The sequence below is a fragment of the Ranitomeya imitator genome, chromosome 4 (genome assembly GCF_032444005.1).
Source record: "Ranitomeya imitator isolate aRanImi1 chromosome 4, aRanImi1.pri, whole genome shotgun sequence".
Classification (NCBI taxonomy): Eukaryota; Metazoa; Chordata; class Amphibia; order Anura; family Dendrobatidae; genus Ranitomeya; species Ranitomeya imitator.
The window spans coordinates 688724307-688738656 of record NC_091285.1 but is presented as its reverse complement, the minus strand read 5'-3'; the positions used below and the strand labels follow the sequence as shown (position 1 = coordinate 688738656).

Sequence of the window (14350 nt, the reverse complement as noted above, 5' to 3'; positions counted from 1 at the left end):
TGATGGAGGTATGATGAGGATGAGGCCAGTGACTGGAGATGATGGAGGTATGATGAGGATGAGGCTAATGACTGGAGATGATGGAGGTATGATGAGGATGAGGCTAATGACTGGAGATGATGGAGGTATGATTAGGATGAGGCCAGTGACTGGAGATGATGACGGTATGATGAGGATGAGGCCAGTGACTGGAGATGATGATGGTATGATGAGGATGAGGCCAGTGACTGGAGATGATGATGGAGGTATGATGAGGATGAGACTATTGACTGGAGATGATGGAGGTATGATGAGGATGAGGCCAGTGACTGGAGATGATGATGGAGGTATGATGAGGATGAGGCTAATGACTGGAGATGATGATGGTATGATGAGGATGAGGCCAGTGACTGGAGATGATGGAGGTATGATGAGGATGAGGCTAATGACTGGAGATGATGGAGGTATAATTAGGATGAGGCCAGTGACTGGAGATGATGACGGTATGATGAGGATGAGGCCAGTGACTGGAGATGATGATGGTATGATGAGGATGTTACCAATAACTGGAGATGATGGTTGTAGTAATGATAGCAGAGTAGAGGGGTCGATAAGAAGGACGTGATTTTTTGCCGCAGTGGAGAAGTTTTCCTCACAGATTGGAGGGTGGAATAACTTGCAGAGACTCTGGATGGTATTTTTATTATTTTGCGGCCTCTTAAGCTGAGGATGAGGATCCTCTTGATGCTCTGGAGATGATGAGAGGTATCAGTTGGAGTCTTCTTAATTCGATGTCCCCTCTTATTCATATGCATAGTGACCACATTTACATATATTTGTAGGTCATTACTTAAAACTTCATTTACATTGGAGATGAATGAAACTTAGCACTCAATTTTTGAGAAGAAAAGCTTCTTAGTTTATTGATGCATCCAGACAAACAAAACCGCTAAACGTTTTCGGTCCACACCGGACCTTCGTCAGAGCGTTTCTTAGACATTGACTGGATGAGGAAGCTAATGAGCCTGAATGAGCGTCAGCCAGAGCACGGGATATAGGAGCTGCAGTCTGCTGCAGGATCACAAAGGAAGGTGAAGCGCCTAACGGCGCTGGATCCTGAGCGCTAGTAATGCAGAGCAGAGGAGAGCGACGCTCTCCTCTGCTCTGCACTACTAGCGCTCAGGATCCAGCGCCGTTACTCCCTCCAGGCTTTGTGCCTCTCCTCTGGCGCTTCACCTTCCTTTGTGATCCTGCAGCAGACTGCAGCTCCTATATCCCGTGCTCTGGCTGACGCTCATTCAGGCTCATTAGCTTCCTCATCCAGTCAATGTCTAAGAAACGCTCTGACGAAGGTCCGGTGTGGACCGAAAACGTTTAGCGGTTTTGTTTGTCTGGATGCATCAATAAACTAAGAAGCTTTTCTTCTCAAAAATTGAGTGCCAAGTTTCATTCATCTTTAATATACGGGGTGGACACCCTACTTGAGCACCGCCAACCCTCATATCTACTGAGTGCCGTGTTTCCTTACCGTATTCATTTACATTGGAGTCATATCCTCCACTATGCTTTCTCGCCTTCTCTTAAAGTGATACACCCTCATTTCTTCTCATAGTCAGAAATTCAATGACTAATTAACCGCTCACTCTCATTCATTTCAAGGTCCCGATGGAGTAAACCATCCGCGACGACCTTCAGGAAGGGATAAAGATTCAGGATTCCTTCCGTCAGTACCAAACCTGGACTCCCCAAACTTTGCAGGTGTGTTTCACGTCCTCACTTTTTCAATATAGTAAGGTGATGGAATATATCCCTTTAAGCTGGAGATCTCTCCTGTTTATAGATCCCCAACCAGTTGCCATAACACAACCCTACCACATCCCATGGCATGCTTGTTCCGTCACTGGCAGTAGAGTCCATGGGAAAGGTCTTAGAATAGTAAGGGAAGTGAAGGGTTAACCGGTTCTGTGGCAATGAAGGCAAGACCGCGTTGGGGCGAGAGGGCGCGCGGCAGGTTCTCCGGCACAGGACAGGGAACCACTGAGCTGTCAGTTTGAAGGATATTCTTTAATAAAGTCGGCAATTTGGACAGAAGGAAGACAGTGGAGCTGAAAGCGAGGAGATGAGACACTTATTATGTCTAGATCCTCCAGGAGACCGCAGCCCCACCGCCCCGTCCGCACCCCACCACCCGTGGCATTCAGCTGATTTAATACGTTCCGCCAGTTAAAGTGCAGATTCGATCTGTTTAATTAGACTTAATTAAAGCAGTTTATTTAAATCCAAGTGATAGCGCCTGCAGCAATAAAGAAACCGGGCGAGGAGGTAGAATAGCGGAGACCACCGTAATAACTGGACCACCGTAATAATTAGACCACCATGATACTGAGACAGAGGTGCACATATCAGTGGTGCAATGTGTGCATCTGCACAGGGGCCCAAGAGATAAGGGGGTCCACTGTCGTCATCTCTAAATCAGCAAGTTCTGTCATAGACACAAAGAGGGTCCCTTTTACGGTCCTTGTTCAGGGGCCCCCTTCTCATATGTCCTCCACTGTACTGGGACCAACGTAATAATGGGACAAGATAATAACAAGACTACCTTCATAATAAGACCACCATAATAACGACAACACTTTAATAATAAGACCACCATAATAATAGGACCACTGTAACAAGAAGACCACCATAATAATAGGAGCAGCATAATAATGAGGCCACCATAATAATCAGACCAACGTAATGATGAGACCGGCTAACATTAGAGGCCACCATATTAATGAGACCACCATAATAATGAGACCACCGTAATAATAAGACCACCGTAATAATGAAACCACCGTAATAATAACACCACCCTATTAACGAGACCATTGTGGTAATGAGACCACCATAATAATGAGACCACCGTAATGATCAGACCGGCTAACATTAGAGGCCACTGTATTAATGAGACCACCATAATAATAAGACCATGGTAATAATAAGACCACTGTAATAATAGGACCACTGTAACAAGAAGACCACCATAATAATAGGAGCAGCATAGTAATGAGGCCACCATAATAATCAGACCACTGTAATGATGAGACCGGCTAACATTAGAGGCCACCGTATTAATGAGACCACCGTAATAATAAGACCACCATAATAATAGGACCACTGTAACAAGAAGACCACCATAATAATAGGAGCAGCATAATAATGAGGCCACCATAATAATCAGACCACTGTAATGATGAGACCGGCTAACATTAGAGGCCACTGTATTAATGAGACCACCATAATAATAAGACCACCGTAATAATAACACCACCCTATTAACGAGAACATTGTAGTAATGAGACCACCATAATAATAAGACCACCCTATTAATAACACCACCGTACTGGACACTGGGATATCTATGACGTCCCCCTTCAGGAGGCGGATTATATCTGTAGTTTCTTGTATGATTTGCCCTGATCCTTTGCCCCGTTTTTCTATCTTCTCAGGAGACACGTCCGGCAATGCCACCAAGACTGGCGAGAATGGTCCGCTCCCTAACTCCCATGTGCCTCTGGTGGCGGGAGCAGCTGGTGGTGCGGTTCTCCTGCTCCTCGTCTTCGGAGTTGTGGGTTGGGCGTGCCACAAACGTCGCCAAGCCAAGCACAGTGACACCAGGCATCCACCTTTGTCGTTAGGGTCCATAACATCTCCGAAGAGAGGAGGTGGTAACAACAACGGCCACGAGCCCAGTGACATCATCATGCCCCTGCGGCCTTCAGAAGGCGGCGCATTCTGCCCCCACTATGAAAAGGTCAGCGGAGACTATGGACACCCCGTCTACATTGTACAGGACATGGCGAGCCAGAGTCCGGCCAATATCTATTATAAAGTATGAAAAATGCCGCCATCTTCGGCTTCTTACCCCTATAGTTTCTTTTTTTTAAAATTTTCTTTTCAGTATGGAGGGTGGGGGCTTATTGTAGGATATTTAAAAGATGGGGTGCAGGACATTATGAAAGGGAAGTCTGTATTGCCCCATATGTGCCCCTGCCGTCCAAGCACCCTGCCGTATTCCCCCCATGACCCCATATCGAGTGCGGTTGAACCCTTGGAGGGGTCCAGTGCGAAAAATCCAAAAGCCTCGCAAGTGCTCAATTTGTTCGCTGGCTTGGGAAATTGGGGGGAGGCAGGGAACCAAGAGTGCCAGTATGGCCTTTCTAAAGATATATCGAATAGTGCTCAGAGACGAGGACAACAAATCAAAATGGCCGCCGTTCTCTGTTATTGGATTTCTTTTTCTTCTGTTTTTGTAAATTTCCAACCTAAAGCCTTAAAGAATCGCCTTTACCATTCTCTCCTGTCCCCTTCCTACCGATGAGTGCTCAAAAAATAGAATTCACCCTCATTTCGAAATATGACTTTGAAGATTTACGACCCTATGACTGTTTTTTTGTTGTTGTTTTTTTTTTTAATATAAATATATATTGTCTCCCTGGTGCCTTTCGAATGTAGGCAAAAGGAATGACCCCCCCACCCCACTCCTGAATTTTTATTTTTGGGGTCTTGTACCTTCATTGTGTGCGTCTTAGGTCACCGAAACGCACCACGAGTCCTTTCTGTCTATTGTTGTGAAGTGAAATTTCAGGTTTAAAGGAGGAGGGGGGTGTATAAAAAACCCAAAACACTCATACACGGCTCCAACTGTGGCCGCGCGTCGGGACATGTTGAAATATAGCACCTCGACTAGGGGGGCACAGGAGAGAGATATAGGGAAGCGAGGAGGGGGAAAGCTGAGCGTAATTAAGCTAGGCCCGGTATCCATGGTGACGGATTGGGACTAGTCGCTCTTCAGTGTCTCTCCTTCCCCCTCCGTGTCGGCTTCTCTCTCTCTCTTCTCGCTATGGCATTAAAGTGTCGGTCGCCAGGGAGACGGGGAACGAAAATGAACGATATAAAAAAAAAAAACAAGATGTAGTTTTTACGGCTCAGCATTTAGAGAGATATTTGAAGATGTCAGCTTCACAAGTAAATACTCTTGATAAAAGACGGGTCCGGGCAGGGCCGGACAGGGCGGGGGGTCCATTTTTAGACTTGACGACGGTCTCCTACCCAGTTCGAATGAAATCATAGCCTGTGAAAATTAAGCAGACTTCATCTCCCACGCCAACCTGAGAATCGGACGCTATTGTTAAAAAAAAAAAAATGGTGACATGAGGCCAAATAAAGACCCTTTTGTTCGCGGTCGTATGTACGGTTTTGATAGGAAGCGACAGGTCGGGTTATTACCGCGCAGTTTGCGTTACCAGGGATAAGACGTCACGGGACGACTTCAAAATCCCATTAAATAATCCCACTTTTATATATGGGAAAAGACATGTAGCCTAAGCCCTTTAGATACAGGGCGTAACCTCTGGTGCCAGTTACCGCCAACGCATTTTAGTTGTTTTTTTTTGGTTTTTATTTTTTTTTTAAATATTATTGTACTTCTTGCTTTTATTTTTATCCTGTTTTTCGTTCTTTTATATTCCTAAAGTAAAAGAAAAATTTTAAAAAAGGCGTACGCACTGATGCCAGTTACCGCCAACGCATTTTAATATTTTTTTCCATTTTATTTTATTTTTTTAAAATATTATCGTACTTTTTTTTGGCTTTTATTTTTATCTTGTTTTTCGTTATTCTTTTATATTCATAATGAATATAAAAAAAAAGAAAAAGAAATAAAAACAGGGCGTACGCATTGATGCCAGTTACCGCCAACGCATTTTAGGGGGTTTTTTTTTTCCCGTTTTTATTTTTTTACAATATTATTGTACTTCTTTGCTTTCATTTTATCCTGTTTTTCGTTATTCTTTTATATTCCTAATGTAAAAGAAAGAAATAAAAAAGGGCGTACCCACTGATGCCAGTTACCGCCGACGCATTTTTATTTAATATATTATCGTACTTCTTCGATTTTTACAAGCTTTAGTTTTTTGTCCTGTTTTTGATTTTTTTTTTTTTTATATATATATATTCTCCTAATGTGAAGAAAAAAAAAGAAAAAAAATTATATAAAAAAGACGGAAAAAAAAATAAAGAAACCAGCACTTTTTTCAAAGCTTCTCTAAAAAAAAAAACAAAAAAAAGTCTCGGCAGCTATTATCAGCATCAGCGTCCGAAATCTGGAGGAATTGGTTCACATTTTGCCTTTTGAGAAGATGTCATTAGGTTCGATCCGTGATCTGTAAGCTATTGTTCTTCGCTGTCTTGTAATGATAGGGCTCAATCAGACAAAACGCTTGGAGGGTTGTTTTTTCTTTGTTGTTTTTTTTTTTTTCCAATGATTACAATCTGGGTGAAAATTGTCTTTTTTCTTTTTACTTTTTTCTTTTGACAGTTTTAAGTGTAAAATATATTTTATATAGTACTTTGTATAAAATATATATATTTATTACGCTCAAAACTTATTTTTTTTAATGCTATGCTTTAGTTCTCTGGCTATATTATTGTGAATATTCAACAGCTACGTTTTCTGTTTTTATTATAATTTTTAGCTTTATTTTCTTTTTCTTTTTTAAATTCTGAAAAGGAAAGAGACTTATTTTTAATGTTTTTTTTAAATTTTTACAATTACTCTAAACTACATGTAAAAGCCGCCATATTTTATGCGTTTTTTTGCCCATAGACTAAGGTATATTTTTTCTTTATTAAAAAAAAATGTGAAAGATATCATGAACAGAGTTAATTGTGCCAAATCATGAATGAAAACAAATTTTGAGAGAAAAAAGTTATACAACCAAAAAAAAAAATCCAGCATAGGAATATCACCTACATATGATTGTTGCCATTTTGCCACCTATAGGATGATGAACCAATTTATTCTGGAAGAAAACCAAAAAAAAAAAAAAAATCACGAAAAATGAAATATTTTAATTATTAGAATTCAAAATTGTAATCACTAAATGTTATGTGCTCATTGACTGGATGCAGCTACCACTTACAAAATGGCCGCCTCACATGTACATAGGTGTTTTCCATGGACCCTTCATAGCACAAGTAATAAGGCCTTGTCCAGGCCTGGCTTAAAATATCATATCCCATTTTAAGAATCTCAGGCTTTTGACGTGATTATATCGGACTTTTGTCTGGGTCTAATGATCCTTTTTTTGCCTTATCCTAATTAAAGGGTTCTGTCACCAGGTCAAAAAGTGGTCAGTTATTGATCCTATTTTATTCCCGCTGTTCCCCTGAGTATTCCGGCTTTTGTTTTTTTAAAATCCACCCTACGGTTCCAGAGATATGGGTCTTTATATTCAGAGCTAAGCTTTCTGTTTACCAAGGGGTGTGGCTTGTAGGACTCTCTGGGGGGGTGTCTTTAGGTTGCGCTGCATAATTATCCTATAAGCACCACCCCTTTTGAAAAGACCATAAAAAGTATCACTAAATAAAATGGCCAATATCTCTGGACCTGTAAGGCGGATTTTAAAAAAACAAAAACTGGAATACTCAGTGAATCAGGGAGAATAGAATAGGTGCAAAAACTAGAGGCTTATGATGTGGTGACAGGTCCCCTTTAAGAGCCTCATATTCCAAAATGGCCAACACATTAACGTCTTGTAAAAAAAAAATGCATTAGAAGCTCAGGTCTTTCCACCAACGGTACACCACCTAGCTTGGCGGAGCTCCACCAGTGTCCAACACCGTTTTCATAATTTTTCAAATAGCCGCCCTCTATTTTTTTTTTTTTTTTTTAGTTTTTTTCTTCTTCTTCGATATTCTATCTAACGAAGTCGCCGAGAGGTTTGTGATGTGTTCATTCGCCAGGATTCCATAATTCCTGATTAAATATCGTAATCATTTGGATTTCCGTGTTCTCGTTGCCTTTGATGCCTGTATTAACCCCTTCCCCTCTCAACAAAGAACAAAAAAAAAAAATATTCTGTAAATAATTTTACACGTTTTTATTTGTAGAAATTTTTTTTTTAAACAAAAAAATAAAAAAAATAGTTTTTTTGTATGATTTAAATTCTAGGATGGCGATGTTTTTTGGTTTTTTTAAAAAAAGAGTTGTCATTAGAGATAATTTATGAACTAATTAGAATATTGTTAGCGCCTTGGAATTGTAATTAGCACATTACTCCCTTTTTTTTCAAAAGGGGGGAAATCTTTTTTTTATTATTATTATTTTTTTGGCTTCTTTGTGGAACGGTAATTAAAAGTTTTATAAAGAACTTGTTTCGTCTGTCATTAAAAATAATAAATTCATGAAATGTAATAAAATGTTCAAAAATTAACTTTTTTTGCATGCAAATTTTTATTTTAGACTTAGATGTTGAAGATGGGTATGTGTCAGATGAGCCACCATAGTTGTCGCCTGTAGTCCCCACTGGGGACCCTTCTATAGGTCCATTGACTAGTGGTAATAATTGACATACAGAGAGCTCCCCCTAGTGGTGATTACTGGCAGATAACATTTTATCATTTACGTCATGTTTTGTGTGAAGAAAATAACTTTAATGTATGAAAACAAAATAAAAAAAGTGGTTGGGGGACCCTGCAATGTATTTAAACTGCTACATGTTGAAACTGAATCATTTTCTCTACAAAATCAAATGAATAATGATAATATCCATTGTCGTCTAGGGCAGTGAAAGGGTTAATAAAAAACAACATTCCCAGTGGTCTAAGGTAGTAAAGAGGTGGTTAAGGGTAATAGTGCAATTATGGTTACATCCCTGATGGTCCATGGCAGTGAAGGGGTTACTGGTAATATCCCGGGTGGTCTAGGGCAGGGTAGGGATTAATGATAAAAGCTCCCTGACAGGGTATAGAAGGGGTTAATGATAACACGTTTAATATTCTTGGAAAGCGAATGGGTTAATAACACAATTCCTGCTAGTCTGGGGCGCTCAAAAGATATTAAAAAAAATACACCCTGTCCCCAGTGATCTTAGAATAGTGAAGGGGTTAATGGTAAGAGGCTGATGATTTAGAGCAGCGAAGGGGTCAATATTGACATCTCTGTCAGTCCAGGGGAGGGAGGGGGTTAATAGTGTTATCTCTGATTGCTTAAGACAATTAAGGGGTTACAGTTAACATCCCAGGTGGTCTAGAGCAGTGAATGGGTTAATTGTAACATCACAATGAAGGGGTTCAAGGTAAGATCCCTTCTGGTGTAGAACAGTGAAGGGGTTAATGGTAAGATCACTGGTGGTCTAGAGCAATGTAAGGATTCATGGTAAGGTCCCTGGTGGTCTAGAGCAGTTAAGGGGTTAATGGTAAGATCCCTGGTGGTCTAGAGCAATGTAAGGGTTCATGGTAAGATCCCTGGTGGTGTAGAGCAATGTAAGTGGTTCATGGTAAGATTCCTGGTGGTCTAGAGCAATGTAAGGGGTTAATGGTAAGATCCCTGGTGGTCTAGAGCAATGTAAGGGTTCATGGTAAGATCCCTGGTGGTGTAGAGCAATGTAAGTGGTTCATGGTAAGATTCCTGGTGGTCTAGAGCAATGTAAGTTGTTTTATTATGTATACCCCTCCTCACATGTAAAGCGCCATGGAATAAATGGCGCTATAATAATAAATAATAATAATAATAATAATAATAATAATAATAATAATAATGTAAGGGGTTAATGGTAAGATCCCTGGTGGTCTAGAGCAATGTAAGTGGTTCATGGTATGATTCCTGGTGGTCTAGAGCAATGTAAGGGTTCATGGTAAGATCCCTGGTGGTCTAGAGCAGTTAAGGGGTTAATGGTAAGATCCCTGGTGGTCTAGAGCAATGTAAGTGGTTCATGGTAAGATTCCTGGTGGTCTAGAGCAATGTAAGGGTTCATGGTAAGATCCCTGGTGGTGTAGAATAGTGAAGGGGTTAATGGTAAGATCCCTGGTGGTGTAGAACAGTGAAGGGTTAATGGTAAGATCTGTGGTGGTGTAGCACAGTGAAGGGGTTAATGGTAAGATCTGTGGTGGTGTAGCACAGTGAAGGGGTTAATGGTAAGATCTGTGGTCTAGAGCAATGTAAGGGTTCATTGTAAGATCATTGGTGGTCTAGAGCAGTGAAGGAGTTAATGATAAGATCCCTGGTGGTGTAGAACAGTGAAGGGGTTAATGGTAAGATCTGTGGTGGTGTAGAACAGTGAAGGGGTTAATGGTAAGATCTGTGGTCTAGAGCAATGTAAGGGTTCATTGTAAGATCATTGGTGGTCTAGAGCAGTGAAGGAGTTAATGATAAGATCCTTGGTGGTCTAGAGCAGTGAAGGGGTTAATGGTAAGATCCCTGGTGGTCTAGAGCAGTGAAGGGGTTAATGGTAAGATCCCTGGCGGTGTAGAACAGTGAAGGGGTTAATGGTAAGATCCGTGCTGTAGAGCAATGAAGGAGTTAATGGTAAGATCCCTGGTGGTCTAGAGCAGTGAAGGGGTTAATGGTAAGATCCGTGGTCTAGAGCAATGTAAGGGTTCATTGTATCATCCCTGGTGGTCTAGAGCAATGGAAGGGTTCATGGTAAGATCTGTGGTGGTGTAGAACAGTGAAGGGGTTCATGGTAAGATCCCTGTGGTCTAGAGCAGTGAAGGAGTTAATGGTAAGATCCCTGGTGGTCTAGAGCAGTGAAGGGGTTCATGGTAAGATCTGTGGTGGTCTAGAGCAATGGAAGGGTTCATGGTAAGATCCCTGGTGGTCTAGAGCAATGGAAGGGTTCATGGTAAGATCCCCGGTGGTCCGGCGCAGTGATGGTCGGATCTTGCTTGTGTCCCCTGAGCCTTTTGGACCCTTGTGCAGTTCAGCCGCTTGTGTGTCCCCTGGGTGGTCTCCTATAATGAGGAGAGGGCCTTTTCGGCTCCTATATTAGGAAGGTTTGGGTACGATGCCAACCTGTGCCGCCCCTGTAAGCACAACCACCCCCCGAATGTGCATGTGATGGACCCTGGGTTTTACATTATTTAGGGCCATTTTAGTGTTTTTGTATATATTTTTTTTTTTTTTAAAGAGACAGTACACATAATACTTTATTATTGCCCAACCCCCACCCCAGTCCCCATAAAATAAAAAAATCTTCACATTTTAACATTTATTTTAAGTGCTTTTGTGATGAGAAATAAAAAAATAAATAAAAGCAAAATCTCCCCCCAACCCCCCCCCCCCATCCTAAACGCTGAAGAAGCAGGAGACGGCGCCCGGCGAACCCTCCGAGGAGCCCGTCCCTCCAATGAGCGCTATTCCCCGCTCTCGTTAATGGCGCCTTCGTTAAAGATCTGACAATATTTGTGCTGTTTGTTTTGTGTTTTCCCCGTATAATTAAAGGCACGGTACGCTATTTTACACTTGGCCTGTATTCCGCACCTGTGTGCCCGGCGCCCCCTCCGCACCTGCAGAGCCTTTATTATTGTGTGCGCCGCACATCACTCAGGGAGGGTTCTGATATTTTAGATATAAACGGTTATAGGATTTCCATTTATTATTATTATTTTATTTTACGGGGTGGATTTTGCGCGTCCGAGTCTCTGGTGCCCGTCCGCCAGCGGTGAATGACACAATGTTGTGTGTGCAGCGCTAATAACACAATGCCGCAGTGATTAATGGCTGCTGTGTTATCTGAGGGGTAACCATGGCGACCGGTCACCATAGAAACGCAACAATAGGCTCCGAGCAGCCACGTAGGCCCGAGCCGTGTGTGTCCCCTGTGTTTGTGAAACTGTTATTTTCAGGGATGGCTGGGGAGGGGGGACACCAAGGGGTCAAGTGCAGATACTAAACACACACTCTGGGGGCCCCCCGCGCTGACCCTCGGGGATGGGAACCACAGCTGGGGGACATGGCGGCGGTGGGGGGGTCTGATCATAAAATCCACAGAGTCAAGAGAACAACTTGTAGGAAATAATGAGAGAAAAAGAAAGACCGAGGGGAAAAGATATCATAGCAACGTGAGATGAAAGGCGCAAGAAACGAATGTGCGCAAATTATGGCCGCCGCCAACAAGGCGTGTGTGATGACACAGAAATTTATCTAGTTTATCTCAATTCGATGTTTTTGATTCATTTATCTTTTTATTATTTTTTATTTTATATTTTTGTTGATTTTATTTCTTACACATTTTCTCTTTTTTTTTACTGATTTGTAGCTTTTTTTGGTTTTTCTTTTGATTTATTAATCTTTGTATAGCTTTTTTCAATTTATTTTTTACAGATTTAGTGATTTTTTTTTCTGAATTTCTCATTTTTTTATTTTTTATTGATTTATTTTTATGGGTTTTGGATTGATTTTTTTTGGTTTACTTTATCTTATTGTTACTAATTTATTGATTTGTTAAATAGTTTTTCACTTGATTGTTTTTTATTGATTTTTTTATTGATTTATTAATCTTTTAATAGCTTTACATTTTATTTTTACAGATTTAGTGACTTTTTCCTATGGATTTCGTTTTTATTTTTTTATGATTTAAAAAAAAATTAATTTATTGATCTCTTTATGGTTTTTGTATCGATTGTTTTTCAGTTTTTTAGTGTTAATGATTTCTAGAATTTTTTTTAAGGTTTTTCAATTTATTATTTTTATTGATCTTTTTATAGTTTTTCCATTTTATTTTTACTGATTTATTGATTTTATTTTGACAGTTTTTCATTTTCTTTATTATTTTTAATTTTAACTTTTTATTTTGTTGTGTTTTTTTTTAATTCACTTTACACATCTGAACCCGGTGTGGCCACTGAGCGCTGAACACACAGAATAGCTGGCGCTCAGGATCCCCCACTGGATGTCACATTTTAGATTCCCTTTTTCTCTGTTTTGATGCTGTTCGCGTCTCACGTGATGGATGTCGCCGCTGTTCTCGCTTTGTGACGCGCGTTATTTCTCCGCGGAGTCGAGGATGTCGATTGCAGGTCAGGATGCGCTCCAGCCGCCCGTTGTTCTAGAAAAGCAGCTCCGGACTCTGCGGCAACAATAGATCACAGCGGGAGGCAGTAAGTGTATGATCACCGGATCCATACGCTGCCGAGGATTAGATACAGCAAAAAGGCAGACAGTATCACACAGGATGGGATTAGATACACGGCTCAGCAGACAGTATCACACAGGATAGGATTAGATACACGGCTCAGCAGTCAGTATCACACAGGATAGGATTAGATACACGGCTCAGCAGACAGTATCACACAGGATTGGATTAGATACACAGCCCAGCAGTCAGTATCACACAGGAGTGGATTAGATACACGGCCCAGCAGTCAGTATCACACAGGATGGGATTAGATACACGGCCCAGCAGTCAGTATCACACAGGATGGGATTAGATACACGGCTCAGCAGACAGTATCACACAGGATAGGATTAGATACACAGCTCAGCAGTCAGCATCACACAGGATAGGATTAGATACATGGCTCAGCAGTCAGCATCACACAGGATAGGATTAGATACACAGCTCAGCATTCAGTATCACACAGGATAGGATTAGATACACGGCTCAGCATTCAGTATCACACAGGATAGGATTAGATACACAGCTCAGCATTCAGTATCACACAGGATAGGATTAGATACACAGCTCAGCATTCAGCATCACACAGGATAGGATTAGATACACAGCTCAGCATTCAGTATCACACAGGATAGGATTAGATACACAGCTCAGCAGTCAGCATCACACAGGATAGGATTAGATACATGGCTCAGCAGTTAGTATCACACAGGATAGGATTAGATACACAGCTCAGCAGTCAGTATCACACAGGATAGGATTAGATACACGGCTCAGCAGTCAGTATCACACAGGATAGGATTAGATACACAGCTCAGCATTCAGTATCACACAGGATAGGATTAGATACACGGCTCAGCATTCAGTATCACACAGGATAGGATTAGATACACGGCTCAGCATTCAGTATCACACAGGATAGGATTAGATACACAGCTCAGCATTCAGTATCACACAGGATGGGATTAGATACACGGCTCAGTAGTCAGTATCACACAGGATGGGATTAGATACACGGCTCAGCATTCAGTATCACACAGGATGGGATTAGATACACGGCTAAGCACGCAGTATCACACATGGTAGGATTAGATACACGGCTGATGCTCAGCTTTCCTATGATTAATGCTGCGGATATTCCGGTACTGACGCCGCATGTGTCGTGTTGCAGAGGACGCGGAGATCAGGAGAGGACGCTGCGCCGATAATGACAGCGCTGGACGGAATTACAGAAATGCAGATCCCGGACTAAAATAAGACATGGGAGACGCAGGAGCGCGGCGGAGCGACCGGACGCCTGCTGGGCCCTGATTGGCTCCTGCTGGAGAGAAGCTGCGATACCGGAGCACGACCACAGAATATACAATCAGACGCTCCGGCACCGACGAATACACCGGCTCCAACAGTGCTGGAAACGTCAATAACGGACA

The 14350-nt window shown here is 41.6% G+C and overlaps 1 protein-coding gene across 1 annotated transcript in view; it reads left to right on the top strand.

Moving 5' to 3' along the window:
• Nucleotides 1-4932, top strand: part of EFNB3 (ephrin B3) — a 127409-nt gene extending 122477 nt beyond the window's left edge. Inside the window, exons 4-5 of the mRNA XM_069767429.1 lie at nt 1639-1737; nt 3471-4932. Coding sequence (XP_069623530.1) covers nt 1639-1737; nt 3471-3859 — 488 coding nt within the window. The 3' untranslated portion in view covers nt 3860-4932. The remainder of the gene's footprint in view (nt 1-1638; nt 1738-3470) is intronic.
• The last annotated feature ends 9418 nt before the right edge of the window (nt 4933-14350 follow it).